Source organism: Balearica regulorum, chromosome 8 (assembly GCF_011004875.1).
Source record: "Balearica regulorum gibbericeps isolate bBalReg1 chromosome 8, bBalReg1.pri, whole genome shotgun sequence".
NCBI lineage: Eukaryota > Metazoa > Chordata > Aves > Gruiformes > Gruidae > Balearica > Balearica regulorum.
The window spans coordinates 17741798-17765952 of record NC_046191.1 but is presented as its reverse complement, the minus strand read 5'-3'; the positions used below and the strand labels follow the sequence as shown (position 1 = coordinate 17765952).

At 39.3% G+C, this 24155-nt stretch overlaps 1 protein-coding gene across 1 annotated transcript in view; it reads right to left on the bottom strand.

Moving 5' to 3' along the window:
- PKN2 (protein kinase N2) overlaps nt 1-23102 on the bottom strand; it is a 55160-nt gene extending 32058 nt beyond the window's left edge. Inside the window, exon 1 of the mRNA XM_075759855.1 lies at nt 22708-23102. Coding sequence (XP_075615970.1) covers nt 22708-22755 — 48 coding nt within the window. The 5' untranslated portion in view covers nt 22756-23102. The remainder of the gene's footprint in view (nt 1-22707) is intronic.
- Between the last annotated feature and the right edge of the window lie 1053 nt (nt 23103-24155).

Genomic DNA, 24155 nt, shown 5'->3' with positions numbered 1-24155 from the left:
TGTGCGGCCTGATCTGTATGTAACTACCCAAACCACCAAAATTCCAGTAAATTTTCTTAAACACAATAAAGAAATTGCCTAGACTGCTGAAATATATGGGTGGACAGTATGGTATTTGAAGGAATGATTAAAAATTCAAAAGTTTGGGGTGTAAAATTAGTTGTCATCACTATTTACTGTTGGAAACACCAATACAGCAGAGGAAAACAACAGAAGAAAACATTCAGGAATGAGTTCAAGCAGCATCAGGCTAATAAACTGTAAGAATGTCCCAGAACACATGATCTCTAGATATAATCTACAGTGACTTGTTTGTTTTTGAAAGAATTTGGGGAAATGAGGATCACGAAGGTTATGCCTGGGTCATACGTGTCAACTGATAATGTTGGTCAAACTATTTCAAGCTGTGCACATTCTGGCAATACTGGCTTCCATAAGCAAGACCCAATCTACTAGTCCTCACCTATAATCTACAGGTTTACTAAATCATCTTTAAACCCCTCATTAAAACATTCCTACCCATAGCTGCTACTTTTAGTACAAAAAGTTAGCAACTCAAATATTCTTAAATATTAAAAGTAGTTGGAATCACCATCTTGCCACAGAAACTGTCTATCAGTGAAAGAGACAACAAGTAAGCAATTTAGAATTGACAAACTAAGAAATGTATGCGGAAAAAATCACAAGTGCACTTGTGATTCCTATGTTTCTGTTAGTGCAGATTAAAATAAATAATTTATCATGCATAAGTAGAGAGGCTATTAATAGTTGTACTGGGAAATACATGATATTGTTTCCATATCCAGGCATATAAAAAGAATCAACTTTCTTTTTTAAAGAATAATCAATGATGATGAGGAACTAGTACAAAGGTTCATATCAATAATGAAGGAAACCAACCACCATGTGTTGAGTGTTTTGATTGAGAAACAACTGCAACTGAAAATAAATTCATATAGTAACTGTATAGTAAACTGTTTAAGCTATAAGTATATCCCAATTAGATTCAGATCTTTGATTTCCCTGTTTGTCTAACACATAAAAATTTAGGGTGTAAAAAAAGAGCTTTAAGATTAGCATACTACTATTTAGCCTTTAAAAACAGATCAAAACAGTGTTTGTAAATAAAAAGTACATATTTTTAAACCATAATCCTTTGCACTTGTTCTGCAAGCTTCCTAGAAATAAACTCATCTACCTCCTCCAAAGCATGATACTACACTTTTCAAAGTTCACAGGAAAAAAACAAGTGGTAAATGTAAAAAAACCCAACCCCCAAAACCCAAACCAAACAGACACCAAACCCAAAAGAAAACCTTTATTCTGTATTCCAATAGCACCTGAAGTATGCTAAAATTATGCCAAGAATGTACACTTCTCAAACAGAACAATGTAATTAAAATATAAATAATTCAGAAATATTCTTGACTAGGGTTTCCCAAAGAGACTTCAGTTAATTGTTTACTATTGAACAGTAATGTATTTTGTTACGGGGAGGTTTTTATCCCTCTACAAGCCCTATATCACACCTGTTAAAGAGATGTTATGCTCTTCCATAAACAGGTTTTTGGAGCCCTTGTTCCAGATATAGAGTCTCTAAAAAGTTTTCAATTAAATTAAATCTCTGTGATCATTAGTAATTTGCATTCCAAATTTCCAGTAATTACATTAAAGTCCTCCTCAGCTTGAGCAGTCTCAGCAGCATCTTTGTCCCTGGACTTAAGGGTTTCAGGATACAGAGTTGTCTTTTTCAATCTGCTTCTGAGACAGCTAAGAACAGTGGAATTCCAATTCCAGTGGAAGACTGGAAGCTGGTCACATTGCCTATGCATTTAAGCAGTCATCTTTAAATCCCCCCAAAAGCCACAGATCATGCTCCTTCTGTCCCTTGTCATCCACAGTTAATTATACTTTTCAACTAAAAGTATCCTGTCACCTAGTTACCTAGATGTGTCACCTGGCACAAAGGTCACTGTGAAATAAGCAGTCTTCCAAGGAGGTAACCATGCACACGGTGACCCTGAAGGCTGCTGTGAATGCAGAGCAAGAGCGTGTTCTGCAAGCAAAGTTGCTCTGCTCCTGCGCTGACTCGTTTTGCTGCCGGGATGTAACAAAGGTTTGAGAGAGATCCTCATGCCGGAGAGATGAGCAGCCTCAGCAATGTTCCATTTTAAAATGGAGATAATGCCAAGATGCACACAACTGGACAGACCGTCTAACAGTTGAGTAAGAGAAGTGAGGATTCTTTCTTTAAGAAAAGCACCTCCCAAAACACCAAACTCAAACTCTACTTTTAAACTGAGAAATGACTTAACCACAGGATATTCCAGCTTTATTTGATGACAACCTATTATAAGTCTCTTGTTAGAGCTAAATATTCCTCAAAAAATTCTTTTTCCCATTTGGATAAACTCCCTCTAAGGTTGAGCCTCACATCCATTAGGACGTAGGCGTTCTGTCTCCTCAACCTGAAAATTAGGTATGTCAAAAGAAACAATGGTTGGAGGTGGGGGCCTGGTCCTTTCCTTTGTGCTGCTCAAGCAGGCAGGGTGGAAAGGACAGAAGAAATCATTCACCTTCTCTATGCCAAGAAACCATCAATGGATTTTGCACAGCCACTTCCTTTAGTCTCCCTCCCAGAATCATTTAACATACAATATCTTAAGACTGGAAATGCTCTGAAGCGGATAATGACTAAACCACTCCTGCTGGCAAAACAGAGAACAGGCCTCTCTGCTTTAAAATCTAAGACAAAAGAATGGGCACCCAGTTATCGATTCTCTGTTTCTTTTTTTAATTCTGGTAGTGTTTTGACTGCTGGAGCCAATCTTTGTCAGGTGGTCCCAGGACTGGGCCACTCGGCATAGCATCCTTCTCTCCCTTGCACCACAGCAGAGTGCTGGTGATGGCGTTCTTTGCCCCAGCAGCAGCGAAGGGCAGCAGGCTCCCAGTGCTGCTCGGGACAACCTGCTTCTGGGCCGTGGGGAAAGTCATTAGAGGCAGTGGCGCATACCCCTCTGCAATGGGAAAAATACATGTTTATGAGCCAGACTGGAGATTTCTGGAACATTTCAGTATGAATGAAACTGAAGCTATGTTTACTACAATAAACTATCAAAGACCACAAATTAGATACTACGGTAAAAAAAAAAAAAAAAAAAAAAAAGGAACCCATGTATATAGCTTTCCTACTGCAATGGCCTCATGACTCAACCTCACTTTGATTGCTGGCTCAAAGACTATCTATTTACACAGATGAATTCAAGATGCCAGCCTTCAATTTCTGTACTCCTGGGAAATGTTTTAAGTATAGTTGCTGAAAATAATGGGTAGTGGTCTGAGCGTGTCTTTTAATAATACACAGAGTCTGTTCTGGCTGATGTGGTAAAAAAGAGTAGTAATGTTGTTTATGAAACCCCACTTTTCTTCAGGTCAATTCTGAGCCAAATAATTGGTGAAGCAGGTGCCTTGCCAAACTGCATTTACCACCCGAACTCCCATTTCAGAATAAAACTTCTAATCTGCTGAATAGAAGAGAGTACCATGAAGCTGAGCATATTAGAGAATCTGCTTAAGTTGTGTAAACTGAATGACTTCCAATTCAAAATGAGATTATCCACCTCCATTCTCAAAATGAGAATTGCCACCTCTTAGAAGAGAAAGATAACACTAAAATCCTGGGCTGCACTGCGTTTTAGCACGTATTCACCATACAGAATACTGAGTAGGGCAAGAATTCAGATTGCTGACTTCTGGTAGGAATTGATATAGAAAGATAACTGGAGCCTTAAACTACCGCATGCATAACAGCTGATGAGTACTCACACGCAATATTATTTACACTTCACATTGACTTGCTACTAGCACACAGTCAACCTGCCTTTAGAGGAAAAAAAAAAAAGACCATATCAAAACTCAGAGTAAAAATGTGATAGGTTTTCCTAAAACTATTAGCATTCATTTTTATATACTCTTGAATGTTAGTAACCGTTCCAACAGATGATAATAGACAATTAAACAATAAGAAAACCTGTATGGCAAGTATAGTAAAAAATGCTTGGCTACTTAATATAAGCATAATCAATTCAAATATAAACCCAGGATTTTCATCTTATGTATGATTAAAAAAATTACCATAATCCAGAAAGATGAAATGTTTATTAATTTTTCACTTAATTTTGAAGAGCTGGAAGTACACATTTGGAATTATTAGGTCTCTCAGTATAATTTTCTGAATAATCTTTTAGGGGAAGAAAAAAAAGAAAAACAAAGTTGTTTTTCTGAGCTAACTGCCAAGGTCCCTGAAGCTCTCTATAGTAATTCCTGAAACTGCAGTAGTCTTTGATTTTAAGAACAATGTTAATCAATTGCAAACTTCCCTTCCCCCCCTGAAGTCATTCATAAAACCAGATGTGATGGCTTGTCTGGATTACTGGAACTACATGGACTATTTCCTCCTGCCCAGAAGCAAATGTGATTGTGGTCAAGATCTCAGCACTCACCCAACATCAAGAACAAAAAAAACCCTTGGAGGCTTAATAGATTTTGGCATTAGTTTGCTGTGCTAACATGTCACAAATCAGGATTTAAATTTAATCTAAGTCACAGCTCTCTGCTTTGTAACAAGAGGCTGTTTAAGGCACAAATATCCATAGTGCATTGCATTATATGTGGATGAATTCCAGGACACTGATTAAATGGGGTTCAATTCCTCTCTGCAAACAGCGAGTGCTTGGCTGCATCTATAAGAAATGAAATAGATTTTAAAAAAAAAGGTTCCTTAAAATAGGGATGTCCAACCCACAGTCCTCAAGCAGCTGGTCCCCTCTGCCCCTCTCTCCCAGTTCCAGCTGTTGCCCCGATGAACACTTCAGGAGGAACGTTTGCTTTTAATCAGGAGATAGCTGCTGGGCTGAAGCACTCAGTCTTACAGCACCTGTATGAAAAGCTGTGTGGCCGCCTCAGTCAGAACACTGCACCTAAACAGGTAATAAAATTCCCTGGGTATTCCTTGCTGACATTAAGGCTTCTGGCCACAAACAATCCCTGATTAGACCACCAAAAGCATGCTCCCCAAAAGATGCTCCAACAGTAGTACAGACTCGCTTACAGAACTGCAAGTTCTGTCTGTGCAACGCTGTCCCAACATCCATTATAGAAAGGGGCATAAGAGAGAGACATGTCCTCACCGCAGAAGGGGAGGAAACATTTTAAGAAATGCTGCCTTCAACTGCTTCTCATTGTAGCAGCCTCTGATGGTTTTATGCTAGGAGAACAACCTGCAAGGAAGCTTGCAGAGAAATATGACATTAATAGAAAACCCCCACCATCACCTTTCTCAGGGTCATGAGGACTTGACAGAAGCTATGGCACAGCACAAGCAATGAGCACCTGAATCTGCAATCAGCAGATGGCTGTAGTATCCAAGAACCATGACTAGCTATTCTCGCAACAGGCGTGGTACAGACACTTCAGCAGTTTCCGAACTTTCATCTGTAACTTCAAGTTCCTACTCCCAGCCAAAAAATTCCAATGGAGCCCAGTGCAGTGGAAACAAACCCTCCCCTCTCCAGTTTCAGATGGGCAAAAGAAACAGCACAAATCCCCACTACAGTGAATGAGGCCTGCTGTCACAGTTTTTATTTACATGCGTCGAGGAACAAGTTCAGCATATGAAATTATGTCTGTAACAACGCCGCTCCTCCATTCTGCATGAGATCTTGCTGTCTTAGTTTTAGTTCAGCTTCTCAAGTGCATATGAAATGCCAATGATTACCAGTGGTGCTACAGTAACTGGGTAGGTATAACAAGATAAAGAAGCAGAATACATACTCAGAACAAAACTGCATTTTACGTAATTAATATGGTTTCAAGCAGACCACACACAGTAGTAGAAGCTCTATTAAATGTCAAAATATAAACGACCTCTTTCAAGATACAGAGAAAAAGAATTTATGAACTGTTCATACCAGACTGCATGCTGGAAGTATCTCCAATAATGATGTATCATAGAACTGTGCCCAGAGGACTGAAGTAAATCTCCCTAAAATGCAGCCTCACCTGGATGCATGCAGTAGAAACACTGAAATGATAATTTCTTATCTAATTCCTGTAACATTATCATAGCATGTATTCATGTGATAAATACACACACTTCTATTTAAAAGCTGAGGAAAAACGGGTCGATTAAATGACAGTTCAATAAATGAACAAGAAGCAAGTTCAAAGCAGCACAATATATTTTAAGAAAAGAAGCCCCTTAGTCACAGATTCTGAACTGGAGCTGTACATTTAATGTACTGGACTGGACAGTGAAAATGGACACGAATGTGTGCCATCTCCTACCGCCAACACAGGAATTCCATGCACAAACTTGTTTTGCATTTTCCAACTCTGATCTGAAAAATTTAATCTTCTTTTGAGACATAATTTGGGGAAAAATTCTTAAGATCCCATTACACAAATAAAAGTGTGAAGACTGGTAAATAGAGAAACAACTATTTTTTGTGTATTTGACACTTTTGAGGTTGCTTTGGAAAAAAAACCTTAAATTTTAAAATTGATAACAAAAATAAACATTGAAAGAGACTAAGGTTTTGGTGGGGTTTGTTTGTTAAACACTTTCAAATAAACATGGAGTTATTGTTTTCTTCATGGGAATATCTGCAATTTTCTGTATCATGTAAATATATAAACAACTTCATCCTAACGGCCTAGAGTGATTTCTTGAATAGATACAGTATGTACTTTTAAAATAAAGTGTATATTTTAATAGTCTTGCCAAATATGGGTACGCATGGTATCCATTTCTTTTACAAATTAATATACTCATTTTGAATTACTACTAGAGACTGAACCAAAGTTTTTTTGAGAGAAATTCTTATCATTAGACTTGTCTCAGTTTGATGTGATTGATTTCTCTGTAGTTACATTAAGCTCAAGTTTGGTGCAAGCAGTTGTTCTATTGCTCTGAAATGCTTGAAGTCCAACAAAACTTACTGAAGAAAGAGAAATATTTCAGATAAAGTTAAGGTCATGCAAACGTTGTGTGGAGAATGTGCCTCTAAGTACTAGCAATACAGAAACTAGTAACCTGTCCAGAAGTGATAAATGCTCTCCCCCTTCCCCAAATAAAACATAACTAGTAAGGTATCTGTTGAAATGTGTGTAAAAGCAAACACCTAAAATAAAACATTTCTGCTGCTACAGAAAGTTAGTACAATTTTGTTTTCTGTCACTCCAATATAAATACTTTTATTGGTTTTTTTTCATATAGAATACTTCCCTAATTTTGTCTAACATTCAGAGCAGAATAATATTATACATATAGTTCAAGATGTTGGAAAAAATACTACTACATTATCCAAGCTACAGAATATGATATTTCATTTGGTAAAACAGATTTTCAAAGGTAAAAAGGTCAGTCAACAGACATGAGTCACAATCACGCCTCATGACTTTGACAACACCTCCTCAAACACAACGCACACTGTTCAAAGGTGACAGTTTCTTGGGCGTGCATCCAGAAAATATACTTACCTTAGTGTGAAGTTAACATTGCAACTACACATTTTCAATGGCTGTAGTGTTAACATTAAGATAAACATGTGTGGTTAAATTTCTGCTTGTGAAGAAGTTTTAATCACTACGCAGAAATATCAAAATAAAACTCCCAAGGAACCCAAACCCCAGTTATTAATACTTAATGACAAACAGGCCCACTCCCATTTGTAAGGTGGTTTTCTTCTATTATAAAAATGAATTAGATAATAGCTACTATTACCTAATTAAAAGGTATTATTATCTATCTCAGATAATGCAACAGATTGACCATTCTGCTCATCCACAAATTACAGTATCAGCTATTGCCACATCTGTAAGTGGTGTGTTACACTTAAGTTACACATCTAACTAAACTACAGGAGAAGAATGCTAAAACACCTTACTACAAAAACAAGTCAGTACAATTTGGGACTTCTCTGTTCTTTCAGTGCAGGTTAAAAATCTTTGATCAGTGAAATGCTGTATAAGAAATCCTCAGCTAGTAAACAAGAATTTCTCAATAACACATACAAGTGTCAGGACACTGTTAGAGAACAATACACTAACTTCTTCCATCTGAAAACCACAACAAAGTGATCTATGTAAGAGAATCTCAATTTCTGGGATGGACAGATTTTTTGGAAAAAAAAATTAAAAAATCTCTTTGTTTACGGAAATTTCAACTTTCAGCACAGACAACTGATACGTTAGTCCATTTAACTTTACTATATTTTACAGGAGCTATTTTTAGCCATTGCAAAACTAATGGAAGAGCTGAGAGTCTACATTCCACTCTAATTAAGCCATCATCTTTAGCAGCCAACTATTTTGTACACTATAAATGCAGCAATACATATCAGAGATAATACTAACATCTGTTTTATGAGGCAACAGGCCAAGTGGCTAAATACTAGATCTTGGTGAAGGAATGAGATTTTTTTGCTTTCTAGGACTGTGTAACATAGCTCATGGGTTCCCCAGTTTGGTAATTGAATCTGTTATTACAGGAAAGGGATGTATGTTTGTATTTATACCAAGGAACTATGTCTTTATACTTTGGGATTGATTTCACAGTAGTTTTGGCTATTATAGCTGAAGTTACTTAAGTTCACACCTCCAACCAGCTGGCAATGCTGCTCCTGTTTCCACCTCCAGCAGTAAAAGGATAGAAAAGCCTCCTTAAATCCTTTCCTCATCTTTACAGGTGGTAAGTAGAAAAAAAAAAAAAAAAATCACTTTTCACTATGGGGCATAAGTATTGCCACACCCAAAGTTTGCTTGCAGAGATGCAGACATCTCATTCCATGCCTTTCCAGTAAAAGTTTATGGATGAACACAGAGTTATTTATAGAAGCATTACTTCACATCCCCATTTGTCTGAGACTTTTACAGAGCATCACTGATGTATGCTGTGATACATTTGAATAGTGTTTTTGCAATCCTTCTTTCTCTGACCCTTAAAATATGGTAGGCAATATCTCACTGACTCTTAATGTCCATTTTCTATTTAAGAATCCCCTAGGCATTAGAGAATTCATGAAGAAACAGAAGCCTGTCTTCACCTACAACACAAGCAAAAAGAAAATTTCCTGTTTCCAAATAACCAATGCACCAATGAGACCTGTAACATATCAGAAGTAAAGCAGCATAAAACTACAGTTTTTCAATGCATCACGTATATATGTGCCTATAAAAGTCAATCTTGAAGGATATACTATAAACCAAAGTTTACATAATAATGGTAAAAAGTTCTGACCTTCCAACTGCATTAAACTAGGAGAATGATAAGTTGCTTTTTATCCTGCCGAGTATTCAAAAAGCCCACAATGAGGCATACTTGTTAGTGATTTCAATACCGTTCCTTTTTCAGAGTGGGTAAGATTACACATACATTCAACGTGTTTTCCGGCACCAATCATGTGAATGGAATCTTGAATGTGGTATTTAACCTCTGTTTATCCTAAATTGATCCATTTTTCAATATTAAAAGCCTCACCCTATTTTACAGGACGCATATACAGAGTAGGTTTTGCACACACAATTTTAAAAAACATTCTAGGAATATTTGTTGCCAATATTTCAGTGTAACTGATTTTGATATGGTCATAACTTTCAAGACATTCTTCTTCAAGGCTAAAAGTTTTCCACTTCATTCCAGTTCAGAAGGATTTTAGTTAGCAGCCTGAGGAAAACCTTTAGTTAGTAATTGAAACTGTAGCATGAAAAATGTGTTAAACGGAAGTAGACTATTCTGCATTATTAATAACCAAGAGCTACAAAAAAATACTCTAGATATGACATTCAACAAAACCTTCATGAAGTCCTTTAAGCTAAAGAAAGAAATTACTGCAGTCAGAAGCTATTTATGATTGAAGTTTAACCTGTTGCATTCCCAAGAGTATCTACTATGTATTCCTCTATAATGAGCTATCTAATCTAAAGCATGTCATCTGTAGGAGACAAAAACACATAAACTAACTTTTGACTGAAAAATACCAGCAGGAAGACTTCTTCTACTTGATCAAAGAAATCAGCATATTCTGATGGAAACTTAAATTTTAGCTGTTTTCTAGCTGTATTTGAAAGGGGCATGGGGGTGGTTTGTGTGTGTTTTGAGCCTTTCTCAAGCTTGCTATTAAAATGTCAAGAGTCACAAGAGAAAAATAAGAAATGTCTATAATAAAAAAAGAAATTAAACTACACAAAAATAAAGTACAATCTCGATCTGTCTACACCATCTTCCAAAACAAGATACTATATTTAGCTCAGGCTAGCATCCTCTCAACTGTATACTTCTCTGACCTCTCTGAGCATTACTGGTTTCTTTTTCACACCCTTCCCACTGTTTTACCTAGCCAGGGGGCAATAATCTGACATTATTATAAACATTCTGGGGTACAGCCAGTGCTTCTGCCTAGACACAGGTTCTCCCCATTTTCTGAAGATGCAGAACCACAGCCAGCCCCTCCCTTCTCCTCTTGCTAACCCTGAGGGAGGAAGTGGCATCTCTAACCATTCCCAGTATATGCCACCAAATTGCTCGTTGCTGCTGTAACTCAGATTTGCAGAAATTCCTAGTACATGTACTTGACTACATACTAAGCTTCAAGTATATTCATTGCAACAAAGAAACACTTGAATACTTCAGGACAGTAGATAGCTTACTTTATAACACTGGAAAAAATCATAAAAGTAATTAGAAACATCTGACATTTTCAACATACATGGTTAGCAAGACAAAAATTAGTGAAGGAAATCTGCAGAAAATATTACATGCTAGATGGAAATCAACAAGAAAATAATTCAACTGCATAGTTTAGAAAATGTATGTGAATAAATTCAGAATATGGATGCCTGCAGATAAGTTTTAAAATTCTGTTTACTTGAAGTACTGTGAAACCTGAAATTGATGGTAAATTGATTCAAGTAAATGCAACAGATGGAAAGGCAGACAAATGCTGACAAAATGAAATGTTACTTTTGAGTCCATAAAACAGTCTATTATAGGAAGGAAAGAGTTACAAAAATGGGAGGTCACTTGCAGAACTTGCATCTCCCTTGCCTTTCTTTCATGCCCAAGGTCATCTGGTTCAAGAATCAAATTGGAGTTAAAGAAACCAATTCCCGTGTGCATGGCAGCAGCTGCCCTGACTGTGTCACTGAGTTACTCCCATCAAAAAGAAAACACTTCAAAAAAAGAACACTTTAATATTAGTGCTGGCTCCTAACCTAAAAAATAGATGATACTGAATACTACTCTACAGCAGATGAATGTCCTTTTTCCTCCTGTACTTAAGAAACTTCTAAGAATTTTTTAAAAAATCTGCTAGAATTAGTTTAATTAAAGCTTGAGAATACATTCACTCACTCTCTTGTACAGAATCCTAATACAGGTGAACACCAATTTTTAAAACATTTAAATTAACAATCATAAATTGCTTCTGCATTTTGCAGTATGTTACAGCAAAAGGCAGAATTCAAGAAAGGAGTCTGCCCCCCAAAACCAAAAATTAGCTGTTGCTGAGTGCCATGTACTTTGCCATCGATAGTAATTTTTTTTGAAAAGCGCACATAAAAAATTAAAAGGAAAAAAGTCAGATTTAGATACTACTTTGCGAAGTGGCTTATGTGATGGGGAAACATACTTGAACCAACTTGATAAAGATGAATAGTTAAAACTGATTACGTTTTTCTCCCAATAGACAAATACTTAGTTTGACTCAGACTAACTGGTATGAATAAAGGAGTAGGGAACAACAATTAAAAAACCTTCTGAAATAATTTATTTTGTTCTAATGTTAAAGTACTATCTGTTCTAAATTTCAAAATGCCATGTCTCCCTCTCTTCAGGAGAGGAGAGACCGAAGACACAAATTCTAGCAACTTGAAGAAAAATCACTAAGTAATGGGTTAAGTTTCAAGAACAACATTTAAATCATCTTCCTGAGGATGTCTAATTATATATATATTATAATTTGCAAATTATAACTTTTAACATCCAGTCGTTCTTAGCCTAAAACACTAGCTTAATATGAGCTTATAAATAAGCAACAAACAAACTCAAATATTGAAGAAAACATGCTTCCATTAAAGGAGATTGCCGAGTCCTAAATGGGCAGCAGTTCAAGAATGCTACACTAGTAGTCAGGCATGTACGATTTACAGTACTTTTACTTTTCTACTGCTGCCACTAAGTTTAGAACATGTTCTACAAAAAGGCATTGCTGATTTTAAAATATTCCGTAGTATGCTTATTTTGGTACTTTTCAATACAAGTCTTTGAAACCCTGCCTTCAGTCTGACTGTCTCTTGGATAATCTTTTGCTAGAATCTAATTTACTGTATTCTGTCTCCCCACCCCATTATGCCCACGTAGTTCCCCATGTGCTCCGGACAGGTTGTCAGCAGCATACATCCTTACAGCTTCCAAGGTTAATAATGTATTTTTGTCTTTTATTTTTAAAAAAAGCTGACACTTCTTTGTCATCATTTGTTTTATAATTTTAGCCTACGTGATTTGAGAATTAAAGAAGAAATAATCTTGCCATGTCATATGCAGATCTGTCTATAAAGGAAACATCCTCTTAAAACACATTCCACTTAACTGTTTTGCAAAGTCTTCCTGTATAAATAAACACATCAAGTAGAAAAGCAGTGGATGGTTTTACATGTTATGCTTGTAAAAAGCAACAGGCCACACAGCTGATTTGCATTCCTCCTAAATTCTCAACAATAGTTTTGGAGGCTTTTGGACTTATGTTACTTAAAAATCCAAGTGATAAGATAATATGCATCACAATGATGAAAAAGCAATTTCAATCTCATCTCTAATAACCTAAGAGATGTAAACAATGCAAATCCTAAAATCTATCATAAAAGGGGTTATGTTCCTTCTCCTGCAGAAGAGAAATAAGAAAGATACGCAGAACAACAGAACTAAGCAAGTTTTTTTCCATTTATCTAAAGACTGGCATAAAGTTTCTTGTCCACATTACGCAAATTAGCTAGTTGTTAGTAGAGAGTTTTGGAACATCTAGATTAATGAAAAACACTCTCTTTGTTTATTCTAAAGACAATCCTTCACCCCAACAACACAAATTAAGAAAAAAAAGTCCCAGATTCTAATGACATAGCTGAGTTATAAAGACAACACACCCAGAGTTTGTAAATATGTACAAGGAGAAGGAGAAAGAATTGGTAATTTTGAAAATTAATTCAACATCATGAGAACTTTGAAAAGGTTTAATCACTTTGTTACCTCAAATTCGTTATTTCTACACTATATTTTCAGGCCTTTTTTCCCCCCAAATTTGGCTAGACCTCTGCAGCACAGCATCAATCTTGTACACAGTAGTTCAAAGTCCTCTAAGTGGTGCTTTCGTTGATGCTCATGTAACCATTAAGAGGTATTCTGTTATTGCAAATGTTCAACTCATAATTGTTTGGGGGTTTTTCTGACTAAATATTCAAATGGCTCACAGTTATTAAACTATTCAATAACTGACAAATGTATTCATACTGAACTGTAATACTGCACACTCTTCATTATTTTTATGGACAGTATTTTTATAGTATTATTTGCACAGTAAGTTGTCTTTACTCCAAAATTCAATCCCATCTGTTTCAACTGTACACTCACTTTTTCCTTCACTCAAGTTAAATAACAAAAGGACTCAAGATTTTTTAAAACTACTCCTTGTCTCGAGTGTGTAAAAGGTTTAACAGCAACTTCTGACAGCTAGCAAATAGAGTTGTGGTCATATCCCCACATTTGCCTAGTGTTCTGCTACAAAACCTTAACACTGTTCTCAACCTTCAACATCAAACTAAATGAAACTTCATCTTCCATCCACGCATGATGTCCAAAACAATTTTATTTTCAATGCTTTTTCAGACAAACGGGTTTTTACTGTCACATACAGCATATTGTGAGACCTTCTGCTTGAGGAATGCAAAGCTAGAAAAGAATTGCCATAGACAGCGCGTGGACTGTTTGCTATCTGTATCTTCATCTGCAGCAGAATTGGACTCTCTTCACAGTCCCTTAGCTCAAAGCCACATACATGAGAGTACATCTCAGCCTGTAATCTGATAAACTTTTTACTCCATAAACCAGCATTGCAGGCACTAAAAAGCACCCTAAAGAACCAGCAGTCCTATCTTCCCCTAGCAGTTTGTTCCAGCCCCAGACCATTTGCTGATATATGCCAGTACAAACCTTTATATGGCTACACAGTGAACTAGATTGTGAACCTGATCTGGCTGAACACTAATCTGGGGAGGGTGGACAGGGGGAGGGAACCCACAAAAACAAAACGTTACAACTAAATCTGTTCACCGTATAGCTGTCTGTGCAAATGTAAAGCAACACAACAGGCAGATACTTACTTTCAGTAGCAGCACCAGCTGACAAAGTCTGACACTTTACTTGAACAAGAGCCTCAAGTTTGCATGGGTAAAGCTTCCAGTTCCAGCACACGGCACAGTCAATGAACCAACTAGAACTCTTCCATCCCAAATTTATGTTGCAGACCTGCTTTGTATCTTAGTCATGCGCAACGAGAAACCAAACTGAACGTACCTTTTGACAGATTTCAAAAATACATATACTAAAGTTCCTAAGTTCATAAGCAAACTATACTGCCAGTGATATACCAAACCATATCATCGATATTATTTCCTGTTTAATTAGCCAGTTCATGTTTGGGACTTGGAAGAAAAAAAAAAAGCTTTTTTTTCCGCTTCTTATAATCATCGACTCCCAATTTCTCCTCAAAAGTTACAGGAAGTTTATATATGAGAAAAATTATATAGATACAGATAGAAAAATAATTTAAGAACAGCTATTTGGAAGTACTATTTCTAAATCAAGTAAATAAAAATTACACTTACTATTAGCTCTTACTCCTTTAAATAATCTATTTATTTCAATAGTCTAACAAACACGAGTACGTAGAAAGACGTTACATATGCACTTATGAAGTTCACGTACATGTATCTTATTTTTAAATTGCATAAAGAAATAGTACATGATAGCAATCTTTAAATGCTTTGAATATTAAATTTTACAAGCTAACAAAAAAGGTATATCAGCCCTTACATTCCAAGAGTTGAGCAATATTCTCCGGGTTTAAGGCCCAGCACTAATACTCTTGTAGTAATGCACATAAGAAGTTCTCCTTTCTGACCTGAACTGCTTGCAAGTGTTTCTATCACACTAACAGACAGAGCCTCACATTATTCCTGTGATTTATCTCCGAACTTTGATACAATCTATTAGTGCCTTGGTATCGCAGACTTAATTATGCCTTCTCCTGGCTGTAGATCTGCTGCTGATTCTATTTTGTGACACTCTAATAACAATTGTGGAAAGTTAGTGGAAAGCTGTCCCCCTGGTTCTCCTCAACAGAAATAGCACTGGTTCTGCTACTTTCATTTTCAGGTTAACATGTTCTTGTGTTTAATGGAAACTTCAAATCTACGAGCCCTGCTACCATGTCACGGGATAGCAAATGTTTGAAAAACCTCAACAGAAAAAACAGTTTGCTTCAGCACCAAACTACCATATATAATACTACAGACATGAAACAGATATTACAGGCTTTCGATTCAAGCTCTCTGATCTGTACTTAGTTAGAGAATAAGTCAGAAATTCTCTGTCATTTAAAAACCAATACACCACCAGTGAAGAAAGCAAGGCTTCAAGAAATCCATAGGAACTGGAGGCAGAAAAACCTAACTAATGTAATCTGTCTACATTAAGGTTTTTACCAATATAGCCCAGTTTTCCGGATTTGCATAATGGGCCTGAGCAAACCCTCCCTGGGTCCTGCCACATATCAACCTTTCTTTATGGCACAAAAAAAGAACAGGAAAAACCTGAACATATTAACCTTTCACAGCCCAGCCCAGCCCTTCCCAGCCAATCATTTCTTATTTGGTACCTGATAGCTATCTATGTATCTACAATAAAATAACAAAAGCCTTTACTACAGATGTAGTTGTCCTAGAAAAATACACTTATGGTAATATTCCTGTTTTTTCCCTGGTTGCCCAGCAGAAGCGGCAAACTACGCTGGTGAGAGCAGACTTTTGCCATCACGGTGCATCCACTCCGGAAGTGCTCTGTACGCCACTGTAGCAGCAAACAGGAACTACAGCCAAAATGGGCATAATGCAGCATAGGAAACCGCATCTATACCTAATATCGAGAAAAATAGTTGTGGCCTACTCTTAACAGGAACTACAGCCAAAGCGGGCATAATGTTGATATGCAGTATAGGAAACTGCATCTATACCTAATATGAAGAAAAATAGGTGTGGCCTGCTCTTAAAACACAATCAGATCACCACTACTCACGGCTGGTAGTCCCATAACTGAGCCATAGTAACTGATCATGTGAACTGTCCCAACTCACCCTATTTGTGAAGTTAAATGCATTAGCCTGAATAGCTTGATTTCAGCCTCTTCTGTTACTCACAGTACAACAGTAGCAAAATTCCCAGCAGAGCTGGTCCATTTAGCTGAACACAAGCCTGCATCTGCACACTACTATCCTGTTCATAGTAGTGTCTGCTCTCCACAGAACTCAGCCATATCCTCCTCACCAGCTGCCAGAAGTTGCACTGTCAACGTTGATGGATGCCACAAAACTGCATTAGTTCGACCCAGTCACAGAATTCCTGAAGGTTCAGGAAAGCACCCCACAAAGCACCACAAGAAAATGCACGGAGCAGAACTTTGCCCCCTAGGATGCATGCCCAGGATGCCATGTGAGTAGTTCAATTCACCGATGAGCTGTCAAACAGTAAGTAATCAGTAACTGTAAAATGGCAGGAACAAAAATGGTGTGGACTTGTGACAGTGTGACATAATTATATTGCTGCAGTTCAAATAAACTAATCAGATATGATGATACTGCAAGGACAGGCCAAATACATTTTGTTAACTAGTGGCACTAACTTTCAATGTAGTACTTCTGAATAATATCTCAATAAAACAGAAGTCATGGATTGGATCCTAAAACATAAATCTCAATTTTTTTAAAAAACACCCACACTGCCACTGCAAACATTAATAAAGAAGCTATTTTGGTTGTGCCATGAATTGCAGAATAATCATTAATAATTAAAGCTTCAAAGGACCATACAAACGCCTTGCCCACGCTATAGAGCAGTATCTCATGAGAGGTGCTTCAGCTCAGTCTGTTCTTGCATCCATTCACTTATCCACGTAGAGAAAACAAAACAAACAAAAAGCCTACCATCAACCAATTTGTACCTGTTGTACAAGTGATTTCTAGAAAAAGCAAAACCAAAAAGCAGACTGAGACCTTCGTGCTGCACATACCATACCATAAGGCTTTGTTACTCTGAATCTAAGTAGAGGCCATGTAATGCCTTAGTCTCTAATTCAGCAAAGCACCGAGACATTGACGAAGAGATTCTTAATCCCATCATTAAGCCCTTAAACCACAGTTTCCCAATGTAAAGGACATGTTTATCTAGTTTATTCTACTACAGCTTTTAGGTTGCATTGTAAAGAATGACCATTCACAATGTATAAAACTGTTCCGGCAGAGCTATTACACATACTGTAACCAAATATACTTTTCTACCAGCTGTCACTAATAATTTATCTTGTGTTAAAATAACAGATCTGGGTCTTAGATATCTGCTCTGATAGAGAAAATACAGGCAAATGTATACAAGCCTACATCATATATAAGTTCCTACACTAACAGGCAGACTGATAGAATTCAGAAGACGGAAAAAACCTCAAACCAAAACAAAACCAAAACCCCCACCCATGCACCTACCTAAAGGTTTTTTAAGGACTGTTTATGTTCCACTGAGAACAGGATGTATATTTTACTAATACAAGTTTTGAACAGAGTACTGTTTAAAGAGTAATATATATCCACAAATGGAAAAAACCTGAAGTACTTCCCTAAATCCACCAGTTCTAGAAGCATTTGTAGGGACCTGAGAAGTCCCAAGCAGCTGTACACACATATTCATGTTGAAACTGCAGTAGACTAGTTCAGGATATTTTCACTTGAATGTGACATTTTTTTGTTCTGAAGAAACAAGAGTAATTCAAAATTATTTGAGGCTAATCTGTCCTAGCTGAACAGTATTTGAAGGCAGTCTTACTGCTGAGTGTTCAGCCTAATTACAACGTCTGTTCAAAACGGATTAATTAGGTTACTTGTACCTTTTTAAGGTGTCCTTAGGCACTTGACCACAGCTAATAATAAATACCCAGTACTTTTTATCTCTAAAAAAAGAAAGCATCATTACCTCTATTCTAAAGATGAGGAAACTGAGACATGAGTAAGCAAAGTCATCTAATGTCACCTAGCTGAGAGCAGAGCAGCCAGGAATGAAATGCAGGTCTTCACAGTCCCAGCTAGTAGTTTAACCCAACACAGTGAGGTACAAGTGCCTGATTTTATACACAAAACACAGCTGTGTAATCTAAGACTCAACTGTCCGATTTATATCATGCAGACTAACAAAATACTGAGCATTTTTCAATCATATTCATTTTACGAATATTCTTGTCCCAGATATGAAATGGAAAAATAAACTAAAAACTATACCGGATGTGCCATTGTGTAAGCATAATTTACATATATTTCAGTTGTAGTACCGTTCATCACTACTTTAAGAAAGTTACCAATGGCCTTTAAACACAATTCTGTCATGAAATTTATGCTTCAAGATCCTCGAGTAAAGTATCTTAGGAAATTAGATGACGAGGACTTCCATTAAAATATGGATTTAAAAAAATCCCTTTATTCTGACCAATACAGAAATAAAGACATTTTTGCCAATGTTTTGTAATTTTAGAAATATGTATTATGGCTGAGTTTGAAGAACTCATTGCAAGTAGAGCCTTTAACACTTCCAACTGAAGTAAATGGGGGTCTGTTATGTGCTTATTTACTTTAGGGCATAGCCTAAGTTCTCTATCTTGACCAAACAATTTCATTTAAGCAAATAAAACCAAGTAATATACTGGGTTTTTTCTGGTGTTAAACGGGTATTGATTTGGAAGCACAATTTTGAATGAACCAAAAATTTTCTTAAAATAAATCCTGTAATATTAAAGAGAAAAGTCTAGAGTTTAAAACACATTACTGTGTAGAAAAGAAGTGGCAGAGAACACCTAGAAGTACAAAAGTGAAATCACTTTGCATACACAATAGCTTCATTTAAATACTCTAAGTAATAATTTCTGTTACCCCAGCCATATCAACTTACTATGCTGACATCTGTCTATCATCTGCCAAGAAAGCACACATCTTCAGAAATACACACCACCTCACAAAAACGTGGTTTTGTTTGGGTTTTTTTTTTTTTAAATAATGATTAAAAAAAATCCAAAACCTTTTTTCATATAAAACTTAAAAGATTTTGTTTCATAGATTCCTTATTTAACAGCCCACAGTATCATAAGTTAAAGTTTAATTTTATGAGAAAACAGAGTTGCCACTTCCACCAGGAAGCAAAGAGTTAAAGGCTGTGCAATTAACCTGAAAGCAAGCACTGGAAAGGCTAGTTTACCTGCTGCACAAAGTTCTAAAAGGATGCAAGCCCAGGGAAGGACAGCAGAATTTTGGAAAGGAAGGCAACATCAGCAATACTGGTTCTTACCCAAGTTCCTTCCCTGTCCTACAAAAGAACCTGTACTGGAGATAAAAGGAAGTAAAAAGGTAAGCCGGCTTTATGTAATCTTTCAGTCTTTGGTAATCAGGTAATTTTGCTGGTAAAGCTATATTTTTTTTACTACCAAGTTTATTCCGTACCATGCATTTGCTAACTACCGAGGAATAAGTGTTGCATTCTTCATCTTGAAGAAACATATGTGAAAACTTGCTTAGAAGCAAGGTAGACTTTCCACATCCTATTAACTGTCTGTGAAATGTTTAAAGTAAGATATAGAAGAATGGAGAAAATATTTTGTAAAAAAAGTAGGACAGAAATGTCTAGTGGATATTTGCTAGGAAAGGCTTTTAAGAAACTGCTCTATCAGATACAGAGTCACTTTTTTTAAATATAAAACTGTCACTGTGAAAAGTACCATCTAAGGCCTGTTTAATTAAACCCAGTACACTTTGAAACAAGTACATATACCACATCTATGTTTTACCACTTTCTTCTTAGCAGTTAGTTATTTTGCCCTTTTATTTTTTGTATTTTCTCAGAACTCACTTCACATCCTGTTAGTCAGTAGTTGTGAAAGTTTGCCAATCTTTGTATCAGGAGAGTTCAATCGATTCACGACAACAGTTAACTACTGACAGCACACTGGAGTACGCAGGGCTAGCATAACCAAGCACGTGGAGAACATACGATATCAATAGGCAATGCCTTACATTGAGCACTGACTGATACTCACTTTAGATTCCATGTCAGGATCAAGCCTGGGATTAACACTGGCTTTAGCTCGTTTTCAGTAGGTTTTCATGAATATTAGCAAAACATCTAAATCACGCATCGTTCATGATCTAGATTAACCCAACTACGTGCTGCTTTCAACCTTTACTTCAGCCATGCATTCTAGAACTTCCTCATCCTTCTGCGCAAGATTGCAATATGCAAGTAAAAGCCCATGTTACATATAAGCACTTTTTAACTTAAGAGCTCTTTAGATTGAGGAAGTTTCCTCCTGAAGAAACATGAGTGAAATGGCGTACCTCACACTTCACTGCAGTTCCCTTTACTTCAGGAACATGCCACTAAACTAGCTTTTGTGCACAGGTATACGAAGAGTAATTTGTTTTGAAGAATTCCCAAGAAAAAGGATACTGATGCCTTTGCACTCCACTGTTAATATATACCACTGCAAACAAACCACCACCTTTACAGTGGTTCTTCCTAATATGGAAGTTCCTCTTAAAAATACCTAAAAGTTAGCAGTTTACAAAGCTTAAACCCTACTGGGATTTCCATGTTAACTTTGTAAACCTTCTGTCTTGCCCAAAGAACTGCACTTATTGATACAGAAGTTACCACGTATAATGGAAGAGACAGTGCAACCAAAGGATCTAATCCACACTATTTTGGGTTTGTTTTTTTAATTAGTATCAGTCTCACCTTCCAAGAAAAAACAAACAAAATGACAACCCTCCCCACCAACAAAAAAGTCCCCCCAAATAAAACCCCCACCCATTTCTGTTTAAATTAATCTGAACCTCATTCTCAGTACTTCTACAGAAATTCTGCTTCCATTTAGCTTACCTGTAACACTACCATAGTTACTTATTCACACAGCTCACCACTTCAAACAGGTTTACCAGCTTATATATCATCGTATCAAGTCTGTATTAACATAGCGATTCTTCCTAGACACTTATGAGCCACTGATTAAAGTTCAGCATTTTAGATGGATTCTTAGCCTTCAGCCATCTCATACGCTACAATATTAAGTAGACTGCTACACCTCTGTTGTGCCTTATTTTCCTCTGTTACTCAAGTGAGCACATCACTAACGTTTAAAATTACAGGAGAATTTAATAGCATTTCAGAAATAAGTTTTTTCATTTTTAAAGCATGCCTTTCTAATTTCTACTTGATCATTAAATTCAATGCTTTCCATTTACGGACTTCTTTCTTTGGCTAATTGTCCAACTAATAAATTCAGAGACACATTCTTTGCCTGGTTAACCATAACAACTTGCATAAATTTAGCAGTGTATATTAAAAAAAATAAATTAAAAAACCAAAAAAAGCAAGCGTTCTTCTGGACAAGGAAGCTGAAGAGCTAGCATGTTGAGCTGACATTTAAAGGTAAGAGCACAAAAGTGAAGCTCCCAAATTGCATCTAACCCCGCAGCTGACAAGCAGAAAAGTAACAGTTGCACAGGCAACCAAAACTGGTCAAACTGCAGGGATAGAAACAACCAAGTCTTGAGTTTTCCGGGCCTTTTACAGGGTTGGGGGGTTGTTTGGGGTTTTTTTTGTAATGACAAGAACCCTTGCCGTGTGACAAATAACGTTGGTCGGACCGTTTTCTTCTCTTCACAGGCTCCGAGTTCAAGGCCTACATAAAGGAAACTGCTCCGACTCCTGCACCGTGCAACGTACGGGGGAAAGGCTCTTTGCTTGACCCTGACGCAGGCGGCGGGGTGGCTACCGGGAGCCCCTCCGGCCGGGGCCCTGACGAGCGCCGTGCCCGGGGCGGCGGGGGGAGGGGGGGGGGGCGAGCGCTACCAGCTACCGCAGCGGCTCCGCCGCGCCGGCGGGGGCGGGCAGCCTCCCCGGGGGGCAGCGGAGGACGCTCCCCATCCGGCGGGGCCGCGGCCGGGGTGGGGGGCGCGGCCCGGGGCAGGCCCTGCCGGAGGGACGCGGCCGCTCGGCGGGGGGAAGGAGGGAGCCGAGAGCAGACAAAAGCGGGTCGCGGCCGGCAGCGGGGTGGGGCCGTGACCGGGCGGCGGCGCCTCCGCTCCCGGGGGAGAGCGGCGGGAAGAGGCCTGGGGTGGGCACGGGTTTCCGCCGCCTCCCCGGCTCGGCCGCGGGGTGGGGTGGGCGCCCCGCGCCGAGCGGCGGGCAGGGGGCGGCGGGGCGCGGCGGCGGCTCCATCCTCCATCCTCCCCGCGAGGGAGGAGACCGGAGCGGGGCTGGGGCGGCGCCCGCAGGGACGCTGCCGCCGCTTACCTGCAGTTCGGTGAAGAGAATCTCCCTCTCGGCCGCGTTGGACGCCATTGCGCTGGGGTTTGAAGCCCGCACCTGGACGCTGCTGCTGCTGCCGCCGCCGCCGGCGGGGAGGGGAGCGAGGGAGGCGGGTCCGGGGCCGGGACTAAGGGCGCATCGGGGGCGGGGGGAGCGCTCCGTGCTCAAGCGGGCAGGGGGACGCGGGGGGGGCCGCCACCACCCCCCCTCCTCTCATGGGGGGTCGCGCCGGGCACTGGGGCGCGGTGGGGTGCGGTACGGTGCGGTGCCCGCTGGGCCGCGGTGCGCTCCCCCGCCCAGGCGCGGCGCTCGGCCCTGGCAGCGCTCGGCCGCCGCGGCTGCTGCTCCTGCGGCCGCCGCGGATGTCGCACCATTTGGCTGTCACCCTGTCGCAAAAGCGTCGCTGCTTTGCGGCTCCCTGAACACGTGATGGTGTGTGTGGGGAGGAAGAGCGGGCTCCCTGGAGGCGGCCGGCAGTCCGCCCCCGCCCCCCCGCGGGCAGAGCGGCGCGAGACGCGGAGCGCGGGCTGGGCGGGCAGGCGGGCAGGCAGGCAGGCAGGCAGGCAGGCAGGCAGGCGCGCGCGGCTGCGCGTGCGTTCCTCGGTCTCCTCAGCCCCTCAGGTCCCCTCAGCCCCCCCATCGCCGCACTTCCCTGGCGGCGCTTCCCTCTTCTGTAAAGCTCTAGCGCTGGGAGTCCTGCCGTTTCCCCCTGTGGTGGCGGGGGGAGGGGGGCGTGTGGCACATCCCTGGTGTTGGGAGTTGCTGGGGCTCGGCTCCGCCAGGCCAGGGAAACGGGTAAAACCTTCTGGCCGTTTTTAGCAAAAGCAGCTAGCTCAGGAGGGAGAGGTCATGCTTGTCTCAAGTGCCTGGAAAGAGGGCAGCCACCTGCCGCCCTGGGGACCTGGAGCAGTGGCCCAGGAGGTTGTGGTGAGTGGGGGCTGTTAATGCCATTCTTATTAAAGGGCTAAACATATGTACGTGTGGTGCTTGGCGAGTTTTGGGGAGGGTTGGCACTGTTCAGTTAGTCTGCAGAGTAATAGGCTTCTGAGAGCTTCAAAGTGAACTTGAGTGTCTGGGAGGAAGTGCTTTCCCTTCCCTCTTGGCAGCATGTGACACTAGCATTTATTCTCAGTTTCCTCCCTGTGTCGGTTGTGTGTTTTTTGTTTTGTTGTTTTTTTTTTCTTTTGACCTGTTCAGAAACACATAATTTCTGTTGGCTAGTGTGCACATGCATTCTCATTTCACCTTAATATTGGATGTTACATTGGGCTAATTGAATTCATGCAAAACGCTATGTGGGAGCAATTAAAACGGTTTTTAGCTGTGCAGTTTATGTCAAATTCATGTAAACTGAGGCATTTTTGATAGATTAATCTTCATGCGGGTATTAGCATTTGTTCTGTTTATGCTAGTGCATCTCTCTATGGCTACAG